Raw genomic sequence first — 19,932 nt, 5'->3', positions numbered from 1 at the left:
TAAGCCTCTGTGTGTTTGTCACACAATCCGAAGTAGCACCACACCCCCTCCTACACCTGCTCGCTGGTGGTCTGAACCTGCCATTTTTTGCGTGGCTCCAACCACGTGCCTAGTCTTGCGATGGCTACATGGATTTTTGGGCGTTCCTGTACCAGCCCTCCAGCCTCAGGCGCGTGCGTATTGCCCAAGTTATGGGACTGCACCACACAGACCACACGCCCTGACAAGCGCAGTTGCACATCAACAAGGAGCATGAACCAGCCGGAGACAAAAGCAGGTAATAAATACTTAAAATCTTTAATTTAAAAAAAAAAAGGCAAATAGACTCAGTAGCAGGCAATCCTTCCAGTCGGTCACTACCTTGGCCCCAATCAACAGAAAGGGCTCAGAAATAAATAACTTGAATGGGAGGGAGGATCACAGAGCAAAATTGAAGGGGATTAGAAAGATTAAAAATGCCACAAATTAATCCAATTGTTCACAATTAATCCAATTGTTCCTCTGAAGGAAATGGACACGTAAAAATATCCCAGGATCTTTCGTACATTTTATAATTGCATGTAAAAACGTATTAATAAATCATGTGTAAAATCCCAGCTATAGAAAGAGTACTTTGCCGTCTTCTTTCCCGACATATGGCTCTTTCCCACCGCTTGTGGTCTGCGAGGACTCGAGATGGAGGGGTGAGGGATCTAGGTAGGCACAGATTCACAGTGTTTGTATTGGATTAAAGTTTGGGAGAAGGTTGTGCGGGTGTGGGAAGAATGAAAAGAATTTCTCCAGTGTGTTCTGGTTCAAACGGGAAGGCGAGCATGGATGGTGGAGGTGGCCGACAGTTCTTTCTTAGGATGCACTCCCTGGTAGAGGTGTGGTGGAGCTTGTTAAGATTCCAAGGCTAATATGAGTTCTGGTGGATGACAGACTTCAATGAACCCACAATCCTTTAATATAATGCAAATTCTCAGAGGGAGAGGATGGTGTTATGGTCTTACAATGACAGTATTTATTCGTTACGGAAAATTATATGGATTCCCATCTCAGCAAAAGGAATTCAGTTTCAAATCCTCTCCCTCCCATTCACCCCTGGTTGAGAAGAAAGCGGGTCCATGGAAGGCGCTTCCTGTTTTGAAGGCAATCTTCAGAGAGGACCAGAAGCCACTGGCAAGAGGGAGCACCCCAAAGTACACTTCCACCCATCTTCAATTATAGCTTCTGAACCCTTAAACCATGGTAGGTGGAGGCAAACAGTGAAAGCGGATTCAAGGTTCAGAGACACGACATTTTACCTGTATCTCTGGCATGTGTACTGAGCTTGTGAGGGATGTTACATATTTTGCATGGATAGGAGACTGCTCAGTGATGTTCTATGAAACATGCAGTGAACGTTACACAAAGTGTTAGTTCTCCCCAAGTTGTGTGGGCAGGCCACCCTTAATCCAGAAGCCTAGGATAAGGTGCCTTAACATGCCAGACCCAAGGCAGCTGCCCAGCAACACATTTTAAAACATCTAGCTCAGACTTGACATTTGATTTTTTTAGTGTAACTACTTACTTCATATTATCAGGATTCCAAACATTCTACCATCTCTTGTAGTGAGCCTTACTTGTTTGACTCACTACCTTTAGAAAGCCAAGTTTACAAAGGGGTAACTTTGTTATCCATTTCAAGAGTGCCAGTATCCAAGAAATGGTTATACCAGTGGTTAAGGACAGTGCTCACCACGGATGCTGCCCAGTAACGCCCGGCAGGTCTAAATAACAGACAGGAGGTATCATATCCATCAAGCAAGTATTTAGCCTGAAACAAAAGGACACCTGGACGGACAGCATTTTTTTTATTTTAGCTTGTTGTTAATATCTTTCTTTTGCAGCAACAACTGTTTTTGACCCTTTACCAAATAATTACTCTGGCATATCTGTTGACTAGTAATAGGCCTAAAAGACAAATGAACCCATGATAGATATAAACACAGGATTAAGATGGAGTTACCGTAGTCTGGTTTGCAAATCACCAAACACCACTAACGTGGGCTCCGTCAGACAAGGGATTGAGGAAGACAATGACGGGACTGGATAATAATGCAAGGAAGAGGAACTGTAGCCTGAAACAACTTTCAACTTCATGTTCAGATCACCTCCAAACTATGCTAAACAATTTACTGACACTGGAAGAAAGATTAGGGCATAGAGCAGGATTAGGTTTGACATTATCCTCTTCTCTCAACCCGTGCCCTCTGTGTTTTTCACTCCATACGTGCTTAAAAAAATTGTTTGTGCACTTTATTTCTATATGCTGATCCACATCAGAGCAGCAAATAAAAAGAAAAATAAACAGCTGTCACAGTTTTTGTTTTATTTAGCCATGCTTCATAGCATCAGGGATGCTGTACAGCATGGCTAAAAATCCCTGGCAAAGCCAATGGGTCCCCAAAGGCAAAACCTATTGGCTTTGCCAGTCCTTGATGAAGTAGTCATGAGTCCAACGGCAACAACAAGCAGGGCAAGGTACACAGAGAAGCAATGATTAGGGTTGGCTCTTTTGAGTTGTAGAAGTGCGCTGATGGACGGCGGTGAAAGCAGAAGGTCGATCCTACAGCTGCTGCACTGCCACTGCACTTTCCAATTCCCCTTGGAACCTCTTGATACAGCTACTGGGATGGAACCCATATGGTCACACGATCACTACGCTTTTTAGGTCTCGCCTGAGTCAGCGCGCATGCGCTGCTCTGCGAGGCTTCTAGAAAGGACTTTCAACTCGGACCAAACGCTCGTGCGTGTCCTTTTTTTTGCTCACACGCAATTGGCCTTTGCGTGCGTCTTTCTAGGAAAGACAGCACGCAATTGGCCAAAGGCCGGTGCATGTTCTGCCTTGTCTCTCCCCTGGCCTAGGAAGCTCGGGAGCGAGCAGCGGCCCCACACTGTTCCTGCTGCATTCCTTACATTGTTTGCAGTGCACGCGCACACACACACCACTCGCGTTGTACCTTGCACTGTAGCTGAATTAATAAAGCGTGTCATGTCCCTGGCAAGCTACGAAGCGCTTTAGGTGAAGGCTATTAATAAAACTGTCGGTTTATTGTATGGCTTATGAGGGACGTGTTTCAGTGTTGACTAAAGTCTTTTAGGGGTTAACACACAAAACCGTACTCACATAAACAGCCTAAACAGAACCAGGAAGTTGCTGAGAGGAAGTACTTTTCACATTCTAACGTTCCTGGCGCGCTCCTCTCCTCAACGACGCTCACCGTGACGTAACCCTGGTCTCTATACTTACCGAGTTGCATCTGTGACCTGCATGTTTAAGGGGCTGCGAGCGCATGCCGAGTGCGGGTATTTAGTAATGTGGCTGGAATGTGTTTATGTTCCAAGGGAGTGGAACTCTGAAGCAGCCGGTGGTTTTTAAACTATTCCTCCAGGAATGCTGACACAGAAAAATATACTAATACTAAATATATTAGGACCTTCCTGCACCAGTTCCCGTCTACCCTACTGCCTCCGTTAGGGCCAGTTACAGCATGCCCAGCATTGACCTAAGGGTTAGCTACACAGACACAGGGCTTGAATTATTGTCTTGTGTGTGTCCTATGCTTTATAGTCTTGCTCAAGGTATTACTTATACAGCAGAGAAGTAATATGGACATAGGGACCGAGGTACAGCTCTCTGCAGAGCTTACCGTGAACAGGCCTCACAGGCACAGAGGGTGGGAGAGGGTCACACAGACCTGGCAATAACACACCTCAAACAAGCTAAGGGCGAGAGAGGGGGCAGGGTGCACAGCTTACAGGCACACCACTTGTACAAGGTGGTGAGAGGGTGTCCCCTGCAGACCTTACAGGCACACAACTTAGACAAAAGGAGGTGAGAGGGCGACCCCTGCAGACCTTACAGGAGCACAGCTTACACAGACAAGCATTTGCAATGCAATAGGTCTCGCATTTACGCGAGTTTGAGCTATTGACATTATAAATGACAATGCCTTTTATTTTTGTTTTCATTTTTAAAACATAAATAAAAGGCATTGTCATTTACAATGCCAATAGCTTAAACTTGCGTAAATGCGAGACCTATTGCATTGAAAATGCTTGTTGCTAATGGAAGTGTGAAAGTGACAAGTAATTTACATTATCTGCATTTCTATTTTTCTCCAAAAACACTTAACGACATTACAATTACTCACAGAACATACAAAATGGACAGCGGTGAGGGTGATGCTAAAGATTTAAGATGGTTATAAAGTGAGCTGTAAGAGTTATACGAAAGGACACGACAACCTTTCAGGGATCGGAGCAAAGCTACCCACCCTTACACCAGCAAAAGTGTAATTTTGAAGGTGTGGCCAGAGGCAATACCAAAAAATGCAATCAATTATAAAATGACCCGGGCCTCCCAAAAGACAAAGGTTTGCCATGTCTATTGGCTAGGATTGATGAAGTCCGCCTCCTTCTCTCATCCAGTTGGAGGATGCCTGAAACCTGCTTATTGACATTGGCTGGATGATGATGTTCTAAAAACAGAACTGCATTACGGCCAGGACTGTGAAGGAGAAGGAACGTGAGTGTAAAGTCCAATTATGTACCTAGACTGGACCACGGGTGGGAGGTACTCCACCCTCACTCCTTCTCACAAGACCATCGCAGACAACATGCCACCCACCTCCAGCAAGATAATACAAATAGAAACTTTAAGAAACAAAACAATCACATCTTCTTTTAGCACCTGGTTGGCATATGTTCTGAGGTGCACAAATGCCGTCCGTTTTTTGTTTTCTTCTGGCATCACAGAAGCCAGCCCTGAGGTGTGAGCTGCTTGGGGTCCTCGAGCTCACCTTGGTACCGCATGTCCGGCCACCAGGACCTCTTATTTAAAACCAATTGCCTTGGTTTATAGTCACAAAATCCTCTGAAGTCATTTCCTATTGTATTTTTGGCAAGGCTTTCTTAGGACTGGCTCGCTTAGAGCCTAATGTGCCCATGGATCCGGAGCATGTAGTCAACTGCCTAAGAAACTTGCACCTTCAGTGTTAAAAATTCAGGCTGATGCAAGGATTCTCTGAGATTCTGGAGGCCACTAAAAGTTTATGCATCCGGTTCTAGGCTTGACTACTTCCAGCCCATAGGTTGAGAGTTATCCACTTCTCCCAACCCGTCCCAAATGAGGACTGTGCCTGTATTTGAACTCCCAAACATTTCTGCCAATTTAACTTTCCCCAAAATCCCAACGGAGGACGTAGACACTAGAAATTGCCATTCGGAGCCAATATGCTTTGAAAGTGAAGGCAGTAAGCCTCACTTCATCTATGTCCACCAAACCAATTCCCCCTGCGCCTCAGGTGCCTGCACCTCCAGTATACGCCATTGGTAGAAGGTGGCCTAACTGGGACAGCAGTGCTTCAGCCATTTATGGACACCAGTATCAGTCCAACCACCAAAAAACCAATTCACAGATTCCGCTGGGTCTTTCTGCTGGGTCTTTCTGCTGGATGGACTCCAATTTCCAGTTCCACCAATAAGAGTCGGTGCTCTTAGGGGCCCTCTGCAAAGTGACCTACATGTTGATAGAAAGTTCAATACTCAAGGAAGGTGAAGGAACCACCAACCCATGTGTGGAAGACTTGTCTCCTGTCCAGCATTTGTCCCCTGGCAAACCCTTCCAGGGACACCTTCAGAGGTCTGTACGATGAAATGTAGGAGCCAGAGGCTACCTTCCTGTGGGCACAGCTGTGGGACTCCAGCAAGGTGCAAGTGAAATAATATTTCAAGAGTTAATGTCACCCCATTGGGCTAGGGGTCCTACGATCTGATTTCAAGCAATGATCTTCTGTGGGATCTCAACTGAGGCCTTCATGAAGATGGCATTGTCACGGATGTAGTTCCTCTTCTTGATCTCCTCTTGTGAGATGAACTTGGGGTAGCCGAAGCCCAGCGAGCTTTCGTCTAGAGAGTTACGAGAGCTGCCTGGTTTGCGAAAGTTCTTCCAGTTGGGGTCAGGGTTAAAGGTCTCAGTGATGTTCTGTGGCTTTGAGAGAGAAGGGTCGCTCTGGTCCAATAGCGAGAAGGTCACTCGGTAGGAAAAGGGCCACTCCAACAAGTTGTCATACTCGCCAGGCAGAACACGGATGTAGATGGACAGGTGGCTGCCCTCGCCACTGCCATTCCCATTCAGGAAGGCTGACACCTGCAGCTTGTATCCATACTTGTGGGTGTAGAAGGCTGGGCTAAAGAATTCGTGATTGCTCCTTGCCTTGGCCTCTTGCAGTTTGCGTGCGTAGTCACTAATCTTCCAGATCAGCACGCCATCACTGCTCACGGAGAGTTCCTCCAAGTCGCGCCGCAGTTCCAGGATCTCCTGCCGCTGGCGGCTTACCAGGGCACACATCATATTCAGATGGGGCTTCACGCTGTCATCCAAGTGCCGAGTCATCCCAATCTTGGGGCACTGTAGGGGGCAAAGGGATAACGTGAGTGTGAATATACATGTGTGCGTTCATACATGTATGTGGATGTTTATGTGTGCACACAAATAGTTGGGGAGATGGATGTCCATGTTTGAAGCATGCGGGCAATGTGTGTGGGAGAATTTGGACTGTCTGGGAGAGGAATGGACCTGCTGCGCACATTGGCGGATGTGCTGTATGTCTGTTCGGGGCATGTGAGAGGGATCGTTGATGGTGGCTATTGCTTTTGCAGGGTGATAGGTTTTTTTGTGCAGAAGTGGTGTGTCTATGTATCCTTAGGTGGCGTATGCTTGTGTGTGAGGAAAGTAGACAGTTTGCATAAACCTCTAGGATTGGCACAGTGCTTCCAGTTGCTAATGTGATGGGATTGCTGAAGTGGTTTACAGTGCATGGTGTTGATTCTGGACCCATGTTGAGTTACTCACCCGGAATTTGCATCCAGCCTCTTTATAGGGACACAGCACCATGGCTGTGCTGCAGTTTTCCTTCAGGTGCCCCGTCAGATCTTCACGGGCAATGTTGGGTGTGCCACACTGATTAGGACAAGAAACTGGGAGCCTTGGGCACTGGTACTGGTGATTCTGTTGGGGGTATATAGGAGCATAGTATTAGAATGTATACACTTTAGTGGCTATGCCTAGTGACTTCTACAAGGTCCAAAGAGGAAAGTATTTGGAGAAATAAAACAATATGGGTGGCACAGTAGATGATTGGGGTACAGCATGGGAGCTAACAGTCTGGGCACCAGGAAAGAAGCACACAAACTGGCGAGAGACATGGAGAGGAGTGTATAAGCTAGGAAAACAGAATGGAAGACGAAAAAATACAAAGTAGAAGGGAAATAGTAAGGCTGTGGAATTGGAGGAAGGAGAGAGGAAGAGGAGTGGCTGCGTGTCTGTAGGAGTGCTGAGAGCACCCATCAATCCCGGAATTTTCAGGCTAGTGGCTCAAATCTTAAGAACTCTGGCAAGGGGTTCTGCAGGGTTTAAGAATATGTGCCACCGAATGGCTGCCTTCATTGTAGGCGTTGAAAAGGGTTCAAGTCATCATATGGCAACCAAGCACTGGGGAAGATTGGACAAGACCTTGTGAGTCAATGGTCACATCACATGGCGGTATCGCTCATCTACATTGACGACATTCCTAATAAGATGTTTACAACCCTGTGAGGAAGGAGTGGAAGTAGTGACAAACTAGGTTTGCCATCCAGATTCTCCCTCCACATCCCTGAAAACAGGGTGGGCTCACATGAAGGAAGCCTGTGTCTAGTGCTGACGGCCCATCGTGCAACTGTGCACGACTTACTGGCAAACAGAACCTTGTGAGGCGAGAAGGAAGTTCAACAGATTCTTTATGCAAGACTGCACCGCCCACAACGATTGTACCAAGAGGGTAAGAAAAACCACGGAACTACTGACAAAGGGCGAGTCCAAGTGGTAGAGACAGAGACCATGAGTGAGAAAGACCCACAGACTGCAAGAGGAAGTGAGACTCGCAGGTAATTCACCATGGTGTGGAGAAGGACCCTCGGCCCTCATCCAGAAGACATGAAAGGTACAGACAGGGTAAAGGTACTGTGAGCGCTTATCTCACCTGGATAGTGTCGAAGACAAACTCCTTGGTGCAGTAGCTGCAGGGCTGGGTGCGCTTGGGGCATTCGGCCAGCGAGTGCTGGGACAGCAGCCGTCTCATCATGCGGGCACCACATTTGTTCTCACAGTACACGCTCTCCTGAGGGCAGATGCCCTGGTGATTCTGTTGGACACAAGGGAGACTGTGTCAGCTGCTGTACCTATGTTTGCTGCCCAAAACAACCCTAGACTTAAAATCATTACATTCCAACGCTACACTGCACCCGTAAAACAACAATATAAACCCGGTATGCTCAATCCAATACCATAACCAGACCAATTAGACTCCACAAGCCGACCTCGTGCACTGTCCAAGCGAAATCCACCAGCGGACACTTTGCCCACTCAGACAGCAGGTAGCACCAACCTGACACTATTAACTGCACAACCTGAAATGTACGGCCTGCGTCTTTGGAGTTTCATTGCAAAGTCATCCAAAAGTGAACTTTACAAAAGCTGGTCAAATTTATAATTGCCATTTTCAATGAATTCAAAATCATTTAAAAGGCCTTAATTTTAAATTATAGCACCTATAATCTTTATAAAATGAATAATCAGTTGACTTATCTATTGTTAAGATGTGGCTTGCACACAAGACCTTAGCTGACATCAATGTTCTGTTCATATCTCCATTAATACCTTCAAAGGGGACATTGCTGAAAAATCTCCAAAAGTGTTATCCCTATAAAATATTTCTCCCTAAGAAAAGAACTCAAACTCCACCCTATACTCACACCATTTTCGCAATTTTCACCTAACAATGGGTTTCTTTTATTTCTGTTGCCATACACTGACTTTGCAGACAACGTTTTCAGTCTTTTAAAATTATTATCCTTCGGAGGACGCCTAGCCTGCGCCGTTTGTCTTTATGCCTCGCCTTTTGTTTTTCTTTTAGTTTTCTGTGTTTGTTTGATCTAAGTCTCCTGTGCCTCTAGAACTATCCGGACTCACTACGGGGCCGACCCCCGGGAACCGACTGCAGCTTTGATAAATGTATATTTCATTCTGTGCTTAGCGGCCGGCCCTGGTGGTTGTAGGCCCGTGCTTGTAATCGAATTATTGTTCAATAAAAATTTAAAAAAAAAAAAAAAAAAAAAAAGAATGCAAAAAAAAAAAAAAAATTATTATCCTATACAGGAAAAACTCCCAACCTCAATACTAGTATTTCAAAGTTCTTTAGCAACAGGTAAGTATATTTATTTGTTTGTGCCACAAACTGCAGTGATTTTATAAACACATTTGCCATTTTATGTTAAAGTTTTATAATGGTATGAAAGAACTTTGTGTTTGGCTGATTTTTCTATAATGACGTTGTGGTAAGTATCCTACCCAATTCTCTGTCCAAATGATTTCTATAGCCAGTCCCACTCAACAGAACACTAAGTCCAACCCAACCCTATTCTACCCTCTACCAAACACTGGCTATCGAACAATGCATGCCAGTGCAGTCGTCATGTGCCTCTCTAAGGGATACCCGTCCAGACCATTAAATTCTGAGTTTACCCAATGAGCCTTGTTGAATTGGGTGGTACATTTGAAAGGGAAAAAAAAACAAAAACAATTACAAAAAAATAAAAAATGTTAAAGAATCTGGAAGCCAACTGCATATATCTAGGACCAACTCTGTAATGCCTCTAAAAGAAACAAGTTCCTTTTCCTTCCTCACCTCGTGTGCCTCGCCGCTGAAGTCACTGCCACAGAATTCGCACTTGACGCGGCGCTTGGAGCAGTCATGCTGCAGGTGGTCGGGCAGATCCCGGCGACTTAACTTGACGCCACAGCGGTTTGGGCAAGGGATGACGTTGAAGCTGCATGTGTTTAGATGCACCTGAGAGAGAAAAACAGTCCACGAGGGAAGAGAAAAATCATGAGTACAGTATAATTTGGGTCAGCAGAAGGGACTATGTGAATGGTGAGAGACTTAAAGGGGGGGTGGGGGTTCAGGAATACTTGATTGCCTCTCTCTATGGGGATAAAGGTATGTGCATTATGTCTCCAGCCAAGTCTGTTTATGCACATATGGGTGTGTGAATAGTGATATGTGTGTGTATGCCACCATCTTGACCTGGATGGATATACGTCAATATGAGTAACATTGAAGTCCTAAACTGTGCTAAGCTGAAGTGTCACTGCCATTTTTGCACTTTTCTGGTTTGATGCACATCGATTGCAACCCTAACCCCTTGTATTCGGAAACTGACAGACCCGGCATTGTGCCAAGTTCTGATGTACACCACATAAGGCCTTACCTTTCTCTGACCTTTGGTTACAAAAATAAACCCTTTCTCAGTCGAGTGACCACACTTATCCGACTGTAGGAATGTCCGTCATGTTGATGGCAGTTTACTAGTTTTGTGATACAGCACAATCTGTGGCATCTGGAGACGATGCCTACAGTAATACATATGTATTGCACTTGTGACGAGCGTTTTATCCTTTAGCTGGCTGAACCTTCACACCACCTCCCATCAGCCTGGCCTCGACTGATCGACTACAGATACATTCGAAAACTAGGGAGGCTTTTGAGGCCCAACTATCTGTCTCAGGTGTACTACTCAACATCTTGTCAGTAGGGAAACATGCACTTCCACCACTGATACTGCTAGCTGGTCTCTGCAACGTCATGCTCTGGTCAAGGATTGTGAGTGTGTGCCTGGGTCAGAGAGTCACTTGTACCTGCTACCAGGGTTCAGGAGTTCTACCCGTCTTTGTTTTAAAAACCCTCATTCACGGACACAGGTCGATAGGCGGTATATCTTGATTCTCCGCCTTAGTCAGATACGTGACAGCATGATCGGAAATAGACAAAAGTGAGGGTGCTCAAGTGGAGTGAATTTGCTAAGAAAGGAGAGTCCTCATGCCACCTAAACTAAAACTTTATTCAGTTTGGAGCATGGGGAAAGATAAAAACAGTGTTGTGCACAGTGGGACCACCACCCTGGACTAACTAGTGCAGTGGACTCATAGTATGTCCCACTATGCACAACACTGTTTTTATCTTTCCCCATTCTCCAAACTGAATAAAGTTTTAGTTTAGGTGGCATGAGGACTCTCCTTTTTTAACAAATTCACTCCACTTGAGCACCCTCACTTTTGTCGATTTCCGATCTACTGTAACAACCAGTGGTTCCCTCCAGGTGGAGGAAGCATGAAAGAAACCCAATGATGCTGTCACGTATCTGACTAAGGCGGAGAATCAAGATATACCGCCTATCGACCCATCTACGTGAATGAGGGTTTTTTTAAAACAAAGACGGGCAGAACTCCTGAACGCTGGTAGCAGGTACAAGTGATCCATTCCCTCTTGATTTTGAATGACTAATAGGAAGCGGAATGGATCAACGCTTCTTCTACCTCCCCCACCCTTGATTTCAATGGGTCAGTGAGTCTTCATGTGAAAGGGAAGAGTCTCTGAGCTATTTAATACATCTGCTTGCATTCAGGTGAGTATCTGGGAGCTTTAGTGTGTCTTGCGACCCTGACTGCCGAGTGCGGGTGCATGGGTGGACACACAGCCGGCTGGTTTGATGCATACAGATGTGGGTGTTTTTACAGCTGCTACTTTTGGTAAAATTGGTGTCCCTATTGCCCAGTTTCCTCAGCTTAGGGCTGCCCAGCACTGCCCGCTCTGCTCACCTGTAGCTGCTTCACCTGCCCACTCCATCGGCAGCCCTCCTCGCTGTGGATGCAGCGGATGGTCAGACTCAGCACCTGCGCTTCCAAATCTGGATCAGGGTAAATCTGAAGAAAAAAAAGAGAAGGAAACAGGGGATGGATATCTGCTGTCCGACATGAGCAATGAGAGCAGATGCAGGCATTAAGACTTGGAGACACCGGTGAGGACAGCTGTAGTAAGACCTGGAAAACGGGTGCAGACATCAATTGTCAGACTTGCAGGTGTGATGGTGGGTAGGAAATGACGTGAATTGGACATAAGAAGGAGACTACACCAGAGGCTGGACATAAGCAGTCAAATATCATATATTAAAAGACACCAGGGCACAGACATATACAACAGTAGAAGCCAGGATGAGACATAGGAAGGTGAAGCATCACTGTCAGACATGGAAAGTAGGAGCAACGGTTAATGGCAGACCCCTGGAAATAAACCCGTTCCTCATTGGGTGGACATGGAAAGAAGAAGGCATGAGCTGTTAAAATTAGGATACAGTGGACGATCCGGGGGGTCAAGCATGGGATATCGGGATCAAAAAAATACAAAATATGCTCAGGCATAATGCTACGCAGCTACAAATCCTTGCAGTGCGCGCAAAGATAACAAGGTAAGCCGTAAACCAATGTAATCCGTGAGTGCAGAATGTTGTTAAAGACACCTATCTCCCTCCAATTATAAACCGATTCTGATAGTGTTTGTGATTAAACAGCTAGTTTAATAATTTACACTGTTTGTTTTAAAAGTGATCTCTAACTTCAGGAAGTCTGCAGGCTCATTTAGAGTTTGTCACTAAATTGGTCAACAAGCAGCTCCTGTCGCAAAATAAGTTTGTGCTGGGTGCCCAAGAATCTTTTCTTGCTGTTTGTGTATCCAGGCAGCTGGTAAATAGTTCAAGCACCATAGAGACACTTGGCAAAGTGCCTACACATTCTCAAGTTGCTTCAAAGTGTTACCCATAAAGGTTTCCTTCGTATATTCTGTATTTAAAATGTCAATGTTTTTTTGTTTTTTTTAAGTGTCTTTTTTTTTTTTTTTAAACAAAAGTGTTGTTTATAGGAAGGTTTTGCACATGCTCTCTTGTTTTACATGGAAGGCTTTCAGGGGATGGCTGCTGAGGAGGACTAGGCAGTTAACAGCATTCCCACAAGAACTTTGGAGTATTTGGCACCTCTGCTGAACATGCACGCATTGAGACGGATATGCACTGAAGTATGAGTTGGGTGCCACAAGTACAAGGTGAAGGCACAGGACGGTGGGTGGAACAGTCCACTTGCTTTTCTAGGAGCGGTACAGCAGAATTTGTGCTGTCGACGTGGGAGAAAGGAAAGTCTGTATCTTGGGCAAATTATGATGGCTGCTATACAGTTTGTGGCAAAAGTCGTCTAAAGACTGCATGACGGAACAGTCACTGGAAAGACCCATATTTGCATGATGGAGTAGATGCACAAGGACAACCCACGAGTGCATGATGATGGAGTAGATCCACAAAGACAACACGTTTGTATAATAAAGTAGATTCACTGACTAGACTGCTGAAAGGGAGATTGCCTTTACACGGGGAAGCTGATGTATTTGTAGCTTTATAGTTCAGGTGTGGGCAAGAGAACTTGTAGCAGTGAAGTTTGTAGTATCAGTGATGGTACTACAGAGCGAAAAATGCGGTTATTTGGGAAGATGGTCCGACCACAAAGAGTGTGGGCTCATGATGGTACATGATGATGAGAATCCATCAAGGGTTCAGCATGCCAGGGTGATTACAGAGGTGGGTGATTGATGGTCTGTGGCTTTCAGCACTGTTGCTTTGGTAAGCATTCCTGCAGCATCGGTTTAACATCTACGGAGGCTGCAAGGGCCCTTCACAGACAGCTTTGAAGAGCTGGACGAAAAAGCGTCAAGAGATACACGTTCCCGCTGCAAAACAGACCAGACTGAAAGCCCACCGTCTGCCAATCACCAGAACATAAGTGCTTGGGAGATTCCTGGCCCAAGCAGGGAATTTCCCGCTCTGCTCCCCACCCTCACAAAAAAGGGCAAAGTGATGGGGTGTTCTCGGCGCTTGAGGCTGCATTAGCAGCAGACAATAGGCGTAGCTCCTAGTGTGCACAAAAGAAGGTTCAACACCTGCATTTATCGTCAAAATTGTTTTCTTTAAGAGGCGTCACCTTCCGTCAGCCTTTGTAACCGGGGCTTAAGAGGAGCGGAGGAGAGTGGGAGGGCCGAACACAGGCAGGAAGTGAGACTAGTTCTTCTGTGACCAGGAGGCAGCATACGTAGAGTGCAGCTCCGCAATTCTAAAGGGCACGCACTAGCAGGGGTCCAATTATTTTAACAGAGGAGTACCCCAGTTTCTTAGTAACAATGGGGAACTGGGGGGACAACCGACGGGAGGGGGGGGGAGGAGTCTGTGCCCCGGGCAGCTTTGAGCCATTGATACGGTGCAGGCGACCGTATATGACTTGGCTATTTTAGTAGGGCGGGGCGTCCAGAAAGCTTCCTTTTCCACAGAGTCGGTGGTCTGCGCTGTCCCCTATGAGCTGGCCAGGGACAGCGCGGGCCTCATCCTCTGGACTTCCATTCCCCGCCCGGGCCGTCGGCGTGCAGCGCTGGTTGCTGGAGGTGGCAGGGGGCGGGCCCCGCTGCGGTCGCACACTGTCACTGTGCTGCACAGAGCTAACCAGTATGCGCGGGAGTTTTTTTTCGAATCAGCAAGTCACCTTGCGCCGGGTGTGTGTGACTCATTATACAAGGTCGGAAACAGTAGGTGGAGTGCCCCAAAAGGAGCCTGTCCCCTCGCGGCACAACGTCCTTGTTTACTTTTAAAGCTAGCACAGGTAACAACCACAGGTGAAAACAAACAGCTGATTGGCTGGCACAAAATGCAAGCTTTCGCCTTATTGGGTAATCCGGAGTTTGGAGACGCGGGCGCTTCAGATCTAATCGGTATTATAATTAAACATATTTATAGAGCGCACAGCTACCCATATGCGGGCTTCCCGGCGCTAACAGCACACAGTGAGGGCATCTGATAAGTATTTCTCTATTTGGATGAAAAGATACGTTTTCAACTGTTTCTTAAAGCGGAGTATTTTCTGGTCTGATCTTAAATGAATGAATAGGAGGTGTGTTTCAGAGTTTGGAAACAAGGTGGCTACCCCCACCGACCCCCCTCCCTTATTCTTCGTCAGGCAAGTCAGAGTTTTAACCCTAGCATCACCTGAAAGGTGGCTGCACTTGGTGATCATGGGCTCGTCATCTCCTTATTCCTCGCTTCCTTCTATATCAACCGTGGAAGATATGAGAAAAGGGTTGCCCTTCACTGTATAAAAAAAACCTGGACATTTACTTGAACAAAGTGGCTTTTAGGACAACAAAAAGCAAGGCTTTCAGTCCCCAGATAAACCGAGTGAAGTTTGGGTACCAAGTGAGGACTGCACATCCCAGATTTGCCCAGGAGAACGAAGGCTTACAGGTAACATTTTACACCTCAGATACATCCAAAACAGGAGAACCCCCAACAGGAGAGCCTCACGCTGCTGATTCACCCAGGTACAGGGTGACATCAGGGCCATAAGTGGTGCCAAATCAGACCCTCAAACGTCAGACCCCATGTACATCTCGAGGTGTGGGCAGGGAGTGCCTCACGGTCCAGGACAGCGAGGGTCAGAATGGCGCCCCAAACCCATCTGTGACAAGGAAAGGGGCAAGGAGGCGCCTTTAGAGCGTCCTTCACAACCAAGATCACACGAACAGTGAGCACAGCAAGGGCACAGAGAGAGACACAAAGGCGAGTGAGGGGACCACGCCAGAGCACCCCTCCTCCACATCAGATACATCTCCTTAACAAATACTTTCCTGACCAATGTCAACTAACCTAGACTTCAATATCCGAGTTTACTCCTCTCTCTTGACATTCAAGGATAGTTGGTGACCGGACTGTGTTAACCACCTTATCTTCCATGCTGTATTTTTTTTATCCATGGTTTTGCTTCCTTATTGCCTGCCTACTATGTAATGCAATTTCCGTCTGTTTTTCTTTACAGTATGTATGTAAAGAGCTCCGATACCTACGGGTCAAGCTAGCGCTATATAAAACTTTACAACAGGGAGGGCACAAAGTGAGACACTCTGACCCCAGGTGCATCTACAGCAATGAGAGACCAAGTTGTTGCATCTTATTCCAGGGACACCCAGAATGGCGAGGGCACTCGGTGGGACTTGTAAGTGGGCAGAGCGTGACACAGCCTGGATGCGCCACTTACAAAAGTGATGGTGATAAGTGAGCCCTCACACCTCAGATACTCCTATGGTAATGAAGGCACGAGGCCTCTCCAGAGCAAAAGAAGCATGACGTGGACAGACTGGATAGGTCACATTCCAGATACAACCAGGAAACAGGGAATGGATTAAGTCTCTTTCTTACACCGTGCACGCGTGCACACACACATACACAGACACACGCCCACCCCAAGCACAGTGACAAGACAGGAGATTGGAAGAGACGACAAGGAGCACATAGAAAGAGAGAGGACTGCTGAATATTGCATTCTTCTCTACAAAGCACAATGCTTGCAGCTAGCGGGCTGGGGGTTCTGCAGTATGGACGGGGATTGACCCTATAGATGTAGAACAGCAGGTAGGTGCTGGAAACCTCACTCTTGGGGGGGGGGGGGGGGGGGGGACCATTTTTTTTTTTTTTGTAAAACCTTTATTATTCACAGTTTCATCATCCGATAGCGTACATTCACCATCCAAGGTGTCGAATCATTTAGACAATAAGCACATGTTTCCAGTCAGTATGACACAGCCATTCAGCCGGCAACCCGGGGGTCCGGCGGCGTTGCACATGGTGGCAGTTTTACAGGAATTAGGTGTGCACTTTGTTAATCGGCAGGTCCCTGTTGCTTTTTGGTGTTTTGTTGTGGAGTTCCTTATTCGTGATATCAGTGACAAAGAATGGCGCTGTATTCCAGCCCGCACCGCGGCCATCGCGGTCGCCACCCAGGCCCCTAGCTGGAGTCGTGCAGGACTCTGCGGTTAACCTCAAGCGTAAGGGCCTCCGGTCAGCACAGCGTCAGTGTCGTGCTCGCAATGCGGGCCGGAGCGCGGCAAGGATGTTTCGGTATAGCTCACTGAGACATAGACGCTAACGTTTAAGTCCGGCGACTCCAGTCTGCAGTTTCGCAATTCGAGTCCATGTGTGGGCTACGTGGCGCGCATCCGTCCCCCCAGCGCTACGCCCCTCAAGCTGCTGATTATCGGGGTACGTCTGGTAGTCAATACAGCGTGCCCTTGGCAGGATCTTGTTGCATGCTCCAGACGCACCCGTCCCTGGCAGGGTGTGTGTGCCATCGCCGCTCCGCTGTCAGTGAGCGGGGCACGCTAAATAGGGTAGCGCTTCGGGGACGCCGGACGGCACATCCACCGTCTGTCATCTGTGATTAGGTATGGATCCGGTCAGGGAACTTGACCAGTAAACAAAATTGGGGGGGGGGGCTCATATCAACTGCTGCAGACTGTACCCCACACACCCAAAGCACACTGTGCACTCCGCTGGTACAGGCTGTGCGATACCAGGGTGTGGCATTGCCACAATTACTGAACAAAAGTCCTCTTCTCAGCACGGGCCCTAGAGGCCCTGGTGGCTTGACCGGTTTCTAGTATAAAAGGGCTCTAATTCTCAGCTGCATTCAGACAAAACACAGGTCTCCCTCGGAGGGTATCCATGTCACAGAGAAATGGAGCAAAGCCACAACGAAGGGGAAGAGATGCCCGGGTGCTACCAGTGGCACACGCGAGGCACTGATGCCCTTGACAAGGGCCGGGACTAGGGCACAAACTGCCTTAGCAGCATAGCCTATCGTACCAAAGCCAGACATACCTCACGATGGGCAATAACTGGTGCACCAGAAGCAGAGAATGGCACCAGTGCCCAGTCCTATGCAGAGGCGTAACGCAAAATGATGGGGAGCCTAGAATATAAGGGGGGGCCCCCTGAGTCGCCCATATCTCACCGATATTCATCACCAACAGCATGCATGGGGGCCCTCCTGAAGGGTTGAGGGGTGGGAACCCCCTGCACTGCAGGGGCTGCCGAGGCTTGTGTTGCGACCCTGACCCTGTGTGTGTACTGTGCTTCAGCACCGAACCACCTTAGTAAACTCCGCCCTCTCCTGTGCCTCAAACAGACTGCCACTGCCAAGTTTTTTATTTTTTTACAGTGACTCGGCACAGTGTTTCCTCAGCATCACCCCCGCCCCCGAACCACCATGTGCCCTGTGGAACCAACACTGTGGTCTTGCATCACTAAACTCTCCATGTGTAATGTGCTAATGCTACTTCACTGCTGTGGCCCGTGCCCCTAAAACCAAGGCGCGGTGTAACCACTGCGTCCATTGCCCTCAGCCCCTCTCTGTGCACTGTGTTTAGGGCCCACAACCCTAACTCCCATCTGTGTTCAATTCCTCCAGTGATGGACGACCCCTTCTGTGTCTAAAGTTTCCTCTAAAGCATGACCTACGAGCTAAACCGCGACCCTGTGGATACTGCCATCCACCCATGTACCCTTTCCCTGCCATTTGCCCCTCCGAAAGAAAGGGGCTTCTCCTCCACGCTACGAGAGGGTTCATGAGTACCCATTCTGTGCCCAGGGCTTTCCTCGTCATGCCCAAACACCCCCGGGGTTTGGCAGAGGAGGGCCCAGTTTTCCTGCGTGTCACTACAGGCTGGAGCTGGGACAGAAGGGGCTTTGTTGGCCTGGCGGCTCTCACTCTCGCACAAAGACCCCTTGGAAGTCCGTTTGCATTGGCACTGGGCCTCCCTGGCAGGCCTGCATGAGAACAGATACCCACTTGATGACTGGTCAGAGGCAGGGGGTATACGAGACTGCTATTTACGGTCTATCAAACAAGTCTGCCATTTTGGGTCAGGGATGAAGGTAGTTACTGGTCTCCTGTAAGACACTGATGTCACTTTCTGAACACAGAAATCTGGGGACATGGTAAAAAAAAACGAAACAGAAGAACTGGCACAACACCTACCTTGGCGTAATCCAGGGGCAGCTGGTCCTCTGGGCATTTAAAAACGCCTTCACTGAAAGAGAAAACAAGAGCCAGTCACCCTCTGCTTTGGGCCATGGAAGAATGCATCCACAAGATATGTTATACATGTAGGAATCTTGGACTACAAATGCCACAACACTCTGCAGCTGAATCACGAACCACCATCACCCACCTGAGAACCAAGTTACCTTACAATAGTAACAGAAGTCCGTTAGACTATATTTACCATATTTACCATAGCGGTTTAGCTAATGTCAACAGACTACATCATCTGCAAAAAATTAAGGGCCCGATTATGACTTTGGCAGTGCAGCGCCAGGTCCACCCTGCTGCCGCACCGCCAAAGTCATGGTCAGACCGCCCGCCAGATTACGAGATATTCTCGTGTCTGATGGGCTTTTTTGGGGGTGTTCCCATGGCGGTGCCCTGAAAATGGGCACTGCAATGAGAACGCCAAAAACAGTTCCTGCACGGCATGGACTGAAAATTCCATGCCATGCAGGAACTTGTGTGCATGAACAAATGGGGGCACAGGTTGTACCCCCCATGTGCATCCCCATGCAGAGGAGGTACAGGGGGCCCTGCAGAGCCCCCTTTCTTTCCGCTCTGCCATGGTGTTCATGGTCTAAGAACCTTTATGACACCACCAGCGGAGGGGAAACTTGTAATACCGCAAAGCATACTGCGGCCTCCTGACTGCTGCAACATCTGCGGCAGGGCTGTGACATTCTGACCGTCTGCCTTGTAATTGGGCAGTCAGGGGACCGCCACCACTGCGCTCCCACGACCGCCAGACTCATAATCGGGCCCAAAGAGAGCAACAGCTGCCTGTACACGTGAGGGAATGTTCTTGCTTGCAATGCTTTATAAGCCGCTACCTAAAGATAACTGTCCCTTGCGTGCAATCACATGACCAATACGGGGCCAATGCACTTCGTGGAGGGTTACAACGATCCACTGAATTTTCATCATACCAGCTCCCTACAAGGCGATGATAGCCCACTGAAGGCTTAAAAAGCGTACCCATGGGTTGAAACAGATGTACCTAGGCCCACGACCTTGGTGTCTACTCCCAGGCACAACCCATAACAACCCCACATATTATGTATAGT

At 47.6% G+C, this 19,932-nt stretch overlaps 1 protein-coding gene across 1 annotated transcript in view; it reads right to left on the bottom strand.

The window, feature by feature from the left end:
* Positions 1-278: 278 nt before the first annotated feature.
* TRAF4 (TNF receptor associated factor 4) overlaps positions 279-19,932 on the bottom strand; it is a 66,771-nt gene continuing 47,117 nt past the window's right edge. Inside the window, exons 2-7 of the mRNA XM_085649142.1 lie at positions 18,800-18,851; positions 11,723-11,827; positions 9,753-9,914; positions 8,049-8,210; positions 6,881-7,036; positions 279-6,436 (exon numbers count right to left, since the gene is read on the bottom strand). Of these exons, the coding sequence (XP_085505268.1) occupies positions 5,804-6,436; positions 6,881-7,036; positions 8,049-8,210; positions 9,753-9,914; positions 11,723-11,827; positions 18,800-18,851 (1,270 nt within the window). The 3' untranslated portion in view covers positions 279-5,803. The remainder of the gene's footprint in view (positions 6,437-6,880; positions 7,037-8,048; positions 8,211-9,752; positions 9,915-11,722; positions 11,828-18,799; positions 18,852-19,932) is intronic.

This window comes from Triturus cristatus, chromosome 3_2 (genome assembly GCF_964204655.1).
Source record: "Triturus cristatus chromosome 3_2, aTriCri1.1, whole genome shotgun sequence".
NCBI classification, from domain to species: domain Eukaryota; kingdom Metazoa; phylum Chordata; class Amphibia; order Caudata; family Salamandridae; genus Triturus; species Triturus cristatus.
The sequence above is the reverse complement of the archived record's forward strand: the minus strand, read 5'-3'. Positions and strand labels throughout refer to the sequence as shown.